We start from the raw sequence: 12,487 nt of genomic DNA on the forward strand, positions 1-12,487 counted from the left end.
ATGCACATCACCAAGTCCAATGCTTGTGAACTTTGTGTGTGTAGTTGAATGTGAGTGTATGTTTGTGTTTACGTGCCAGCGTGTGAAAAATAGCAGCGTGTGATTTATGTAAATGAGTGTCATCGGTTGAGAAGGAGGCAGAATTCCCAGGCCTGATGAGTGGCTTAATGATTCATCAGCCTGGCTGAGGCAGGCATCAATAATGGATGACAGAGTGGGTCATGCAGGATTGCTCGCCCCTTGATTAAAGTGCTCCACAGCTAAACGCCTCACTTCCTCCCTCTTCTCACCCTACCTACTGCAAGGATAAATACAGAAATGTGCCGTACACGCACATCGCAGCACATCCTCACACACCTGCACACTTGGTCACACACACCTCTTCCTCAATCTCTTTCTATACAGCTTAATGTCATCTCACCTCTCACATGCTTAATAAGCTCTCATCCCTTCCTCATCTCCTCACTCTGTTTCTTTGGTCTTAATCCAATCACGGCAAGCGAAAGAAGGAGAGAAAGGGGTAGAGACATCCAGAGAGAGAGAGAGAGAGAGAGAGAGAGGGAGAGGGGGGAGGAGAAGAAGAAGATGGAAAGCGTGGGAGAAAAGAAGAGAAAGCCACAAATGAATGCTTTATGATTTGTCTGTACAGAAATGGAACCTTTCTCTCTGGAGATAAGACAGGAACATAAATGTTCTTTCTTTTCCCTCCACACACAGAGCTGAGGGAGACGCTCTCTCGCTGTCTCTCTCTGTAAGCTGTATGTGGGTGTTGGTGTGACAGGACAAATCTCTGTCTATTAGGAGACATAAACCTCTAAACCCTGAGCTACACGGCCATACATACTAATGCAGCCATACAGAGGGCTGGATAGAAGTTGGGAAAGATAGTGAGACACGCAGAGAAAGAAAGAGATGTGGAGAGCTGGAAGATGGAAGGAGGCAGAGGAGGATGTTGAAAGCAGAGAGAGTCCTGGCGGGCTTTTAGTCCCCGGCCAGCACAGGGTCTTAACTGCTACACAATCTTTGAGCACAGCAAAACCAGCTTTAACAAACTTGGACTGATGTGCACCACAGAGCAAGTTCAGTGACTTTTTTCTTGTATGTGTGTGTGTGTGTGTGTGTCCTGTTTGAGTGTGTGTAGCCACAAGCTGTGATGGTGTGAAAGCGAACAGCTATTTCAGCCTTTCATATCTGTAGTATCATTAGCCATTCATGCACTCTTACTGTGATCTGCCAGAGAAAAGATCACTCACTCTTATTGGACACACTCATTTTATCCCCGGTAGCACAAATAAACCACACAGAGCTAACATACACTGACACACAGGCACACAAACACTTACCCATACCGGAAATCTTCAAATGAAGCCGCAATCATAAATGCCTGAAAGGGAGCAATCATTCCTCAATTCCCCGACAACAGCCACCCATGGTTCTCTTTCACTCATCCCCACTCTTTACTTCGTTTATCATGCCCCTCACCCTCATCTGGAAGTTTCTGAGTTGGCGAGACTTAGCTCAGCATTAAAGAGTGTAGCGTGTAATCTGTAATAATATTAATCCTGTTCTTAAAATCTGTCACTTTCCAAAGTGATTACCTTCATCATCTTAACTTTCCTTCTAATCTGTATCAACACACTCTGGCAGATTACGGTCCACAGTTCGATCACTTCAACAGATAGAGATGTCAACCAGCCACCTTTTCTGGACAGGCAGGAATATGATGGACAGCATATAAGAGCCTGTAAGTGTCAGTGTACAGTATGTATGATTGGTTGGTGTGTATGTATATCAACTTAACAACATTGTATATCCATTTATCCGCGCTTGGTTTTCAGTTGTGTCTGTAATTTAAATGTCAAGAGTGTATGGTCCATATAATTCCATTTTTCTGCCAGCTAAGCATTTAATACCGTGGATGACATTTAGCAAGAGAGGAGAGAAGCCTGATAGGCACACAGATGGAAAGGCACAGAACTGACAAGTACTTTTAATATGTGAGAGAGGAAAAACAATAAAAGAAGACCTGAAATAAATGAGAGGTAGAGTGAAGTGAGGAGAGAGGAGGGCAGGGAAGAGGAGAGGAGAGGAGACTGTGAAAGGATGAGGTAATCTATCCAAGACTCTCTCATTTGATTCAGTGATATGTCATTTTCACCCTCAAGAGAAACTGTGAATAAAGCATCAAAGAAGAAACAAGAGGTGCAAGGAAAACATGCATACAAAGCATACTTAGTATGTAGATTGTGTAGAAATTGCAGAGACAAAGAGTAAAGTTCACCTGTACATCCCTTTTACCTACTATCATTTGTCTACCTGTAATTGTTTTATGGTTTTCTCCTTAATGTGCACTAAGAAAAAGGTAAGGAAACCTTTGACTTTTAGAGTGCAATTCCCTGAAGAGCACAGTGAGGGAGTGGTAGGATCATAAAAATACATTAAAAGACACAGAGGAGTTTGTAGAATGCCAGAGTATTTTAGGAATTTGTATGCATGCTTCCCTGCTTTCGTGCATGTGACCTGATCCCATCCAACACGCATTTTATCCACAAAAAATAGGGAAATAGGGAAATATGGGTCATGTTCAGTTGGAAAAAATGTCTTAGGATGTCCTCTCTCTTTTTTTCTGGTCTGTAAGCTATGCTCTGCCCTGGTGAATCAGTTTGAGCTGTCCTGCACAAGCCAAAGACTGTGCTCAAATTGTATTTAGGATGCCACAAACAAGATTAAGAGAGAAGGGGGAGGAATGTTGAGAGGTGGGTAGATTTTAAATGTGGCACCAAATAAGATTGATCAATGACACGGCACATAAATAACATGAAAACAAGGGCTCCCTGTTGAATGGAGAAGAGAGATAGAGAGAATGAAGGCAGGGAGAGGTGAGTAGATCAGTGGACGAGTTCTTTGGCCTTGCATTTTGATGGACAGGGGATTCAATTTTGATTGCTTGCTGAGTGATCGTTTGGTTGGGCCTTGTGACTAATCATAGATTTATGACTTCAGCAGGAGAGCGTTGCAATTTGTCCATGCCACAGGCTTCCTACTGTAGCCCCAGCAAATGCCAGTACAGTTATTTTTGAGGTTTTTGAACACTACAGTACATTACTTTTCTATTTATCCCCTTTTTTATACTTAGATGTGATATGCCACACATTATGGGGCCTGTAGCATTCTTTATCCTTTTTACAGATAGGCTTACATCTCAAAATATATCAACAGCATAGATGCCCACTGATGTGTTCAGGGCAGAACGTAATGTAAAAACAGCATTTATACAGCTCAGTGTGTAACTATTTAGATAGTTATTATATAGATTAGACATTAAAAGTTAGATTCACAAATTTTCTATCTGTCTTAAAACAATTGTCAGGTGCACAAATTAACAATGAGAGATATTTTGCTTGCTGTAATCATTTCTCCTGTACTGACCATTAGAGGGTCCTTTCCTAATTATCCTGGGACAAAATCCACACTTCTTATTCTACACAAAATATATATTTAAGAGTTCTGAAACTAGTAAAACTTCAGCTGTCCAAATTTGTCAAATAAAGTGGATATCTTTTAAACTATACTTTGACTGTAGCTTAACAGGGAAGCACTGTCCAGAAAGACTGGGTAATTGTGGAAGATAGCCACTTTATTTGAATAACCCAGACTGCTAAAGCCTTTTAAATACATCTTTGCGCAGAATGACATCTGTGGATTTTGTCCCCCATCACTTAAATTGTATGGACATTAGAAAGGGATATGTTAACAGCCAGTAAGAACAGGAGTAATTATTACAAGCTAAGCCTGTTTCAATGTTCATATGGACACCTGACTATTCTGTTAAGACAGACATGAAAAATGAGGAACCTATCCTTTAAGAGTAAATAGTGACAATGAGGTTTAAATGCAGACTTTCAGTTGTGTGCTCCGACCACATGTCATTCATTTTGAACTGTGGAGGCAAACAGATGAATGTTCTTGGCTGGCAAAGTCAGTCACCTGATCAATCCAAATAAGATGCTCCCCAGTATTTCTCTTAATCATGGCTTTAAATAGTAGCAGTTACTTTTTAAACTATTTTCTTTGGGACACTAGTGGTGACTACACTGGACATGTAATTTCTTATGCAATAACCAGATGTTTTAAAAGAAAAAATCATCAAAATTGCTGCAGTCTAATAGGAAGTGCCTGCTGATGTCTATGTATGTAATGTCTATGTTTAATTGCACAATTACTCTTAGTCTCCTAAACTATTTAAAAAATTGGCCACAATTTTCACACATTTCATCTGCTTGGACATTAACACCCTTAAATTTAAAGGGCACTCCACCAACCTTACACATTGAGACCAGTCTACAAATCATGAGGATAACTACTCAGCTTGTGAAAACAGTTTTATGTCCTCTGTGGCTCTAGAGGGAACTTTTTATAATCAAGGAAGATTATCTTGGTTTGGTATTAAAACTCAAAATTTACAACAGACAGCCTGCAAACTAGAAGCATAGAGTTTACAAGACATGTGAGGGTAAAATACAAGATGCCATTGAGTTGCATTATGCTTGAAGTTTAATCCACACTAGTAACTAAAATACCAAAATGATCTCTCTCCTTTCTTCCCATTTATTACAAATCCCTCAATTTTATGGAAGTGAAATACTAAATCACTGGAGTCCCCCTTTAAAGTTGGAAGTTGGCACTTTAACCATATAATCATTGTTTAATATCATATGCCCTATGTTGAAGTATAGAGCCAACACAATAAAAAATACACTGAATATGTTCACTTATGTACCACAATGGTGAGATATAACTTGGATGACTGGATTTAACTAATTATCCACTATAAAGGACACAGATGCTAAGTTAAAGGATCAAATCGAGGGCAGAGCACTCCTCATTTAAACAAGGCAACAAAGGGCACAGGGCAAATTAGCAAATATAATCTCTTCATCATTTATTTATTCTGTTTCTTCCATGCTGCTGAATTTAAAAGGTCAGGGACAGAAAAGTACCTGGTATAATTTTGAGCAAAACACAAAGAAACAGAGAAGCAATTGACAAGCGCGGCTGATTCATCGTGTAGAGGCTGGGTGCTTAAGATAGCATACAGTTTACATAGTAGCATGATGAGTCATGACCCACCTGACACATGGCATACACTTTGTACCTTTCCATATTTGTGGAAATCTTGTGTTCTGAATTATTTTAGCCAGTCCTAGTGTCTATTTCACACAGTTGTTGGCAAGGTTTGAGATGACATAGTTCACTGGTGCTAACACATCTGTCCATTTGGCCGTAAGAAAACTCTAATGACCCTATCTATGGTCAACACATCTGCAGGTTTGGCTATGGACGCTTTATATACTTGCTTTGGCTATATTTCTAACTGGCTGTAATGATCTGGAGCAAACAAAGATACACAAACACTATCAGACAGTTGCACATAGACAAAGACAGACTAGGACGTACATGCAGATGCTTACATACACATTAAATGAATAAAGGGGCGGGTACTGGCCATGGAGACATATTAAAGGCAGTCAAGGGAGATGCATTAGGGCTGCAAATATCTGCTCATTAACACTCTGCTTTCCTGTTTGGCAGTCCGCGTTCATGTGTCTCCGCCTGTGCACAAGCGTGTCTACCACTGAGATCTACAGGTCATTACAGTAACAAGCAAATTAGCCCTTAGGTCAGCTGTCATTAGCTACAGAAGAATGGCCAGAAATCACACCACCAGACCCTCACAGCGCCAGACTCTCTCCACTGGTGCATTTTTGTCTGACAGAGAATCACAGGAACACTTAAGACAGGCAGAGACGAAAACAGAGCAGCAGATACGTGTAAATAGACTGGGAGAGGAACAGAGCGGGAGGCAAACCGATTTGCTGAATTATTTTTTATCACAAATGGAATTGTTTCTATTCATTACTTTGGCCAAGTTAGAGTGATAATTATAGCTGAAGATAAGTAAAGACTTAATTGGGCTTGATAAACAGTTATGCATTGTTTATTAAATTGTTCTCACAAGGCACAGTATCAATTAGAAGTTCTCTGAATTCATAAATGTCCCCCATTCACAGTTTGTCACCATGTCACCCTCCGCTCCTCTCCTCTCCTCTCCTCTCCTCTCCTCTCCTCTCCTCTCCTCTCCTCTCCTCTCCTCTCCTCTCCTCTCTTTCTCTTCTGCACCAAAAACAGTCATTGGAATTGAAAGTAAAACCTGAACTGAAAAGGGAAACATTGGCACTGAAACAAGTTCCACTAGAAACTAAAATTACAATCTTGTGCTTTTTTTTGTGGCTTTTTTTTCCGGTTTAAATGAAATGTAATGTGGTGAAATCTGTACATATAGAGAACCACAGGAAGCGCTGTTCTAGTAGATTTCATCTGTGAGGCCAACATTTATCTTCCGAAAGGAATTCTATCATACACCAAGAGCAAGTGGTAAATTGCCAAAGAACTGCACAGATCAGTTCATCAGATCATGTTCTTCCCAGGATGATGACACAGGACTCGGGCTGCTGTTGCAAGATGACCAGCTGGTCACCCAGCCAGGCTAGTGGTTCCTCTCATATCCAGCAACGTGATGATGTACATGATTTACAAACAGGCGTTATTTGGATAAACTAATCACATATTGGAAATGTACATGGTTAATTTCATAATAAAGTGACATATTAACAGTCCTAGAGTGAAAATTACAACAGTCTGGCTCAAAATATCTGCCATGATGCCTACTGGGATAATGTATACTAGGTAACGTAGGCCCAGTAAGGGTCCTCCTCTCTATGTCAAAATGCTGACAGAAAGTTGAAAAGCAGCAACACTGAAAAAAGACAGACATGGAGAAAAATCTGAAGACTGACTGAAAAAAACATCATAATGCAAAAATATCTAAATAAAATAAGATGATTGTAAGATGATGATGATAAGATGATTTTTTTAATATCCATGTTTTTTTAGTGCACCTTTTCACAGTGCCAATACAAGTGTTTCAATGCCAGTGTTTTCTTTTTCAGTTCAGATTTTGTTGAAAGACAAGACGATAGAAGGTAAACGAAGAGAAGAGAAAAAATGTCTCAGGTGAAAGAGAGAAGCTCATTAGATAACATACTGCGTAAATAAAATAACATTTTTAAATAGTTAGACAGCCTCCATAATTTTAGAGGACTCTCCTTATGTTGCTTTGTGAACAGAAATCCCTGGAGGTTTGATTAACAAGGATACATTGACATGGATACACTCACTATTTTTCCATTTTCATGTTCCACTTTCTTATATTTCCCAGATTAATTACAAAGAAGGAAACAGTAGATGTAAACACAGTATGAGTCAGCTGATTGGCAGTCAGCCATTTTTGTCAACAACAAAATGTTTAATACTTTATATCATACAATGGGTTTAACAGCAGCAGGAGTCAACTAGTAGGGCTGAAGAGACCAAAATTTTTAGTCAAGCAGAACTGTCATAATAAACCAAATAACATATAAAAGATAATGCACAGAGGTAAACAGTACTTATTACAGACGTATTACAGACATATTCTGTCAGGGTTTCATAAAGAGACATGCTGCTAATTGACATGTAACCTTATATGACCCATGTCTGTATCAGTGTTATATCAACTGCAATTACTGTAACAATAGTTACCTCAAAGCTATAGCTTATTTCACAAAGTTTACTTTATTTTTCTGCCCCCATGCAGCTGAACTTAATAGATTATATTTGAACAGAGAGAATCTGATACCACCAGTTGTGTTGCTACGGGCTCTGTTTTTCTCTCTTCTTGGATTTATTATGCATGCTGTGTGTTGTTTTGTCCTTTTTTAGATATGGTTTGAATTGTATACTGTACCAAGATTGCAATTAAAACATTTTTTGTTGCATTGCGGTTAAAACCTCATCTGATCAGTTTCATTTCAGAACGTCCAAACCAACATATCTAATAAGTCTGAGGATGGGTGCAAATTCATACACTTCTAAAAACGTTATTCAAGTCCTCATCTGTCTACATGCACTTTACTTATTCAGCATCTGCTTCTCCACACCTACAAAAACATTTCTATATGTGTCTTAAGCCTACAGTTTTTAATGATCCCTCCTCATATTATGTCTCAACCAAATATCCTGTTTTAACAGGAATTACGTCAAATTAAGGTGGCAAAACTCTCAAAATGCTGTGTCAGGGTGACTTTACAGTAATATTCAGTATTCAAAAAGTCCTCCCTCACACTATACGTTGTCTGAGTCCAGCCATCCATGAAAATGCTGTTCAATATTTAATTACAACCCACAAGAAAGTGACCAGTGAAACGAGTGAAACAATTAAATAATCTCTTATAAAAGCACAGTAGGTAGCTGAATACTATTCTCATTTTTCAGCATGATATAAATCATTAAATCATAAAAAAATGTGTAAACAATAAAAGGCTCAAGATATTTTCAAGTTATAAGTCATCCAAGTTGTAGTCTTTAAATAAAAGAAGCTTATGAGTATTTTGCACTCTATTTACTACAATGAGTTTTATTCATAGTGTTTTCTATCATTCTAGCTTTTGATTCCTAGATTTCATGATCAAAAAAGCAACAAAACGCCCTTTTCAATTTGCTCTTTTGACTACAGTACTAAGTTAACTTCAATTGAATGTCACAAAATCATATTTAGGGCAATCTGACTTTTTTTTAATAGAAAGAACAAATTATTTGGTATATTGTTCAGTTGCTGTTATGAGTGAGCAAGCAACAATAAAGCTGCCTTTACCAAGAAAAAAAGGCAAACATGACATATTTAAGCAGTTGATGTTCATTAATCTATAAATTCATCCTCTCTCTCTTTCTCTACTGTAACAAATATTGACCTTCAGTCACCTCTCTGTCAAGATCTCAAATTGTCCGCACAGATAAGCAGTGTTGAAGGTCAAGATATCACCAAATGAAGAATTCTGAAAAACCTTTGGTATGATTATTATATTGTTTGAATTCTCTGTGGAGTATGCTTACAACTACTTAAATGACAAAAACTATTGTTTGATGTCATACAAAAGTTAGACATACAAAAAACCAAGAGAGCAGAATGAATAGGTGTGATGGCAGTGACAGGGTGATTGCATCAGAAAGGTGCTGCCACAGTTTCAATCTGCAGAACTCCCAGAGGTTCCTCAAGACACCTTTTCTTTCTGAGGAGATTTTCATGAATATATTGTATAACATTAGTTTCCAGTGCACACATTCTCAAAAGCTGACACACCACGTGTGTAAAACACTTTAAGCGTGACTTGTTCATTTCCACAGTAGCTCAAGACATTAAATTACATGCATGTGTTTCTGAAACTCCGGTCATGGTTCATAACAACTCTTATTTGTGCCATAATTTCCGCTATGAAGAGGAATAACATGCCACTTCTTTCACAAATAGAGGATAAGTGGAAAGAGCCTGGAACCACATCACATTCACATTCACAAACACTCACACACATAATCAGGCAAACAATCACTGTCCATTCGGGCCTTTGGGTATCCATTGTGTTTTTTTTTCCTGCAAACAGATTTATGCTAGTGAGAGGTAAATTGAGGTCTGGATTAATTTAGCATTTGTATATCAGTTTGACAGACTGTGTGACTGTGCATGCATAAGTGTGAGTATTTGTGCTCAATGTGTAGATGTATTTTGTTTATATGCATGTTGGTGCATAAGGGTAAAGTAGAAAATCATATGTACGTTTAAAGCAAATGAAAGCCCTCATGTGTGACTTTAGTATTCATTATTTAATGGAGAGTTGTAAGTCATAATGCCCCTGACATAAACAAATGGCTTGTGAGTTAACATACTCAAGTACACACACACATGCACAGAGAGACAGAGAGAGAGAGAGAGAAGCACACATGCTTTGAAGCATTCATCTTTATGTACACACATCTCTCATTTCTGTATATATTTGAACTTTTTAGAATAATTACTGTGACAGAACACAGAGATGTGACAAGAAAGGATTTGAGGGCACAAAGGCAAACACACACAAAAATATAGTCACGTACTGTACACAAACACACATATAGGCTAATAATGAGCACAGGTAGGAAGGCATTCACTTAAACAACTCCTGTGTAATCTTGCATAAGCCCAAAGGTTGACAAATACACAACATTAATTATTTCAATGTCATCACCCTGGCAGCACTCAGGGAAAGGCTGCTCTGGGTGATTGGATCATTTCTTGGTTGTGAGTTAAGCCTGCAGGGCAGATCGATATCATGGCACACTCACACAGTGACACGGGATCAATGTATATTACTTACCTTTCTGTGGCCTTGCCTCCTCTTCACCCATTTTGACTGCAGGCTGTCTACCTGGAAATGGAACCAGCCAGAAGAAGGACAGTTTTTTTCCCGCCTGTATATGTGTGTAAGTGTGTGTGAAGCAGCAAAATGCCTACATATAGCATTTATAGAGTATGTGTGAAAACGGACGGCATGTACATCAGGGATTGTTAGACTCAGTGGTAATAATAGTGTTGAAATGTTTGTTAATGTGTGTGTGTGTGTGTGTGTGTGTGTGTGTGTGTGTGTGTGTGTGTGTGTGTGTGTGTGTGTGTGTGTGTGTGTGTGTGTGTCTGTGTGTTCCTCTCATTTCCTCTCACCTGTGTTCCAATGTGCAGTCATATTACTGAAGCAAATTGGGGCCAATAGACTCTGTCACTGCATGACCCAGGGCTCACCAAACAGAAAAGGTGCAAGTCAGAAAGAAAGAAAAAGGTAGATAGAGGGGGATAAAGAGAGAGATAAAGGAAAGGAGAGAAAGAGTGAGTTGGACAAGGGGGAAAAAAGGCTCCTTGAGAGCAGGCAAGAGAATGGGAAAGAGAAGCGGGAGATGAACTGAAGGAAGTAAAGAAGGAGAGAAGGAGAGAAAGAGAGACAGAAGTGACAACCTCAAATTAAATTCCCATCATGTCAGTGTAGAACAGAATTCAATAGTGTTTATTGGCAGCCCCCAGCCTGAGGGAAATTACATTCTGAAGCAGAGCATGGCATGAATGCACACACATCCCTGAACACACACACACACGCGTGTGCACATACATACACACGCACAGGCACGCACATCTATTGTACACAACGCTGCATGTCCTCGGACCAAGGGGGAAAAAAGCCCTCTGGCTGATGTGTGCATGCAGACAAGCGATATATCCCCTGAGGTCCATGTGCCATTTGCGCAGTGCATGTGTATCTGTCTGTCCATGTGCTATTTATGTGCCTGTATGGGTGAATATGTGTGTGTGTATTTGTCTGAAACTTTTTCACATGCACAATTTTTCCTGTGCACAAAAGTTGTGAATATTAGATGCTCAGTTTTTTGTCTGTCAGCCTCAATTGCCACTTTGCAGTCAGACTATTTCCATTATACGTAGTACATAAGCAGGTTTCTATTATAGTGAATGTGTGTCCCCAGGTTCGAGTTGCCATGAGCACAGGGCTTCAGTGCCTTTGTCCAACCTCCAGCAGCAGCGGCAAAGGCAGAGTTCTTTAATGGGAAGCCGTTTAACAGTTTTATGCAGAGCACATGTAGAGGCTATTACTGTTGATGTCTCTGGGATGCAGATTTGCTCTAAATGGCTAACAATCTGCCATTCTTTCGACCCTCCTCCCCCACTCCCCTTCCTTTCTATCTGTTCCCCTCTAGCCCTTTATGTCTCTTTCTGTTTATGCCTCTATCTCGAGCCTCTCATTTCTCTCCTTCAATCCCTCCAACGCTCTCACTCATTCTCTCTGTCTCTCTTTTTCTCCAGGAGCGTGCAGAGAGAGCTTTGGGCTGCTCAGTGGAGGATCTGAAGGCTCTTTTCTACTGTGAGCTGTGTGACAAGCAGTACCTCAGACACCAGGAGTTTGACAACCACATCAACTCCTACGACCATGCACACAAGCAGGTACATGAGATGCACCTGCACTACACACACACCATAGTAGCGGCACACAAATAGACACAAAAACAGGCATTTTGTATGATCTCTTGTCATAGAATTTTGGAGTGTTAATATCCTCTGGGTTGACGGAAAGCTACTTTACATGTCCATGTCAATCTGTCCATTGGGTAGAGTTTCACAGTAGGAGTGTGACAACCACATCATCTGTTACAAGCACACACAGAGAGGTGGAACACCTCAACTCAAAGCAGACACAAACACACAAATACAGTGTGTAGCACTGTATTTGTACTTCAACCTTCTATTTTAACATGCTAATAAGAAGATCAACTTTTTTCCCTTTAAACATCCTTTCTTTCTTATCTTCTGACCTTAAAAACGCAATAGAAAAGTATTTGCTAAACGTGTGATGGTGATCAAATACAGACATAACCATAAAGCTTTGTTAATACACTATTCAAGAAAATATGTCACATTGTGTTTTATTAGCTGCGTGACAAATATATATTAATTTTGTTTGCCACAAACTCATGCACAGTATGTCATCTACATTGTAAAATGTATTTATGTCATCAGATT

At 39.4% G+C, this 12,487-nt stretch overlaps 2 protein-coding genes across 2 annotated transcripts in view; one reads left to right on the top strand and one right to left on the bottom strand.

Annotated features, from left to right (window-relative positions):
- Positions 1-12,487, bottom strand: part of LOC128366018 (protein FAM8A1-like) — a 305,711-nt gene that overhangs the window by 156,372 nt on the left and 136,852 nt on the right. The window lies entirely within an intron of this gene.
- Positions 1-12,487, top strand: part of LOC128366319 (G patch domain-containing protein 8) — a 51,955-nt gene that overhangs the window by 30,070 nt on the left and 9,398 nt on the right. Inside the window, exon 4 of the mRNA XM_053327000.1 lies at positions 11,774-11,911. Coding sequence (XP_053182975.1) covers positions 11,774-11,911 — 138 coding nt within the window. The remainder of the gene's footprint in view (positions 1-11,773; positions 11,912-12,487) is intronic.

The sequence above is a fragment of the Scomber japonicus genome, chromosome 10 (assembly GCF_027409825.1).
Source record: "Scomber japonicus isolate fScoJap1 chromosome 10, fScoJap1.pri, whole genome shotgun sequence".
NCBI classification, from domain to species: Eukaryota; Metazoa; Chordata; class Actinopteri; order Scombriformes; family Scombridae; genus Scomber; species Scomber japonicus.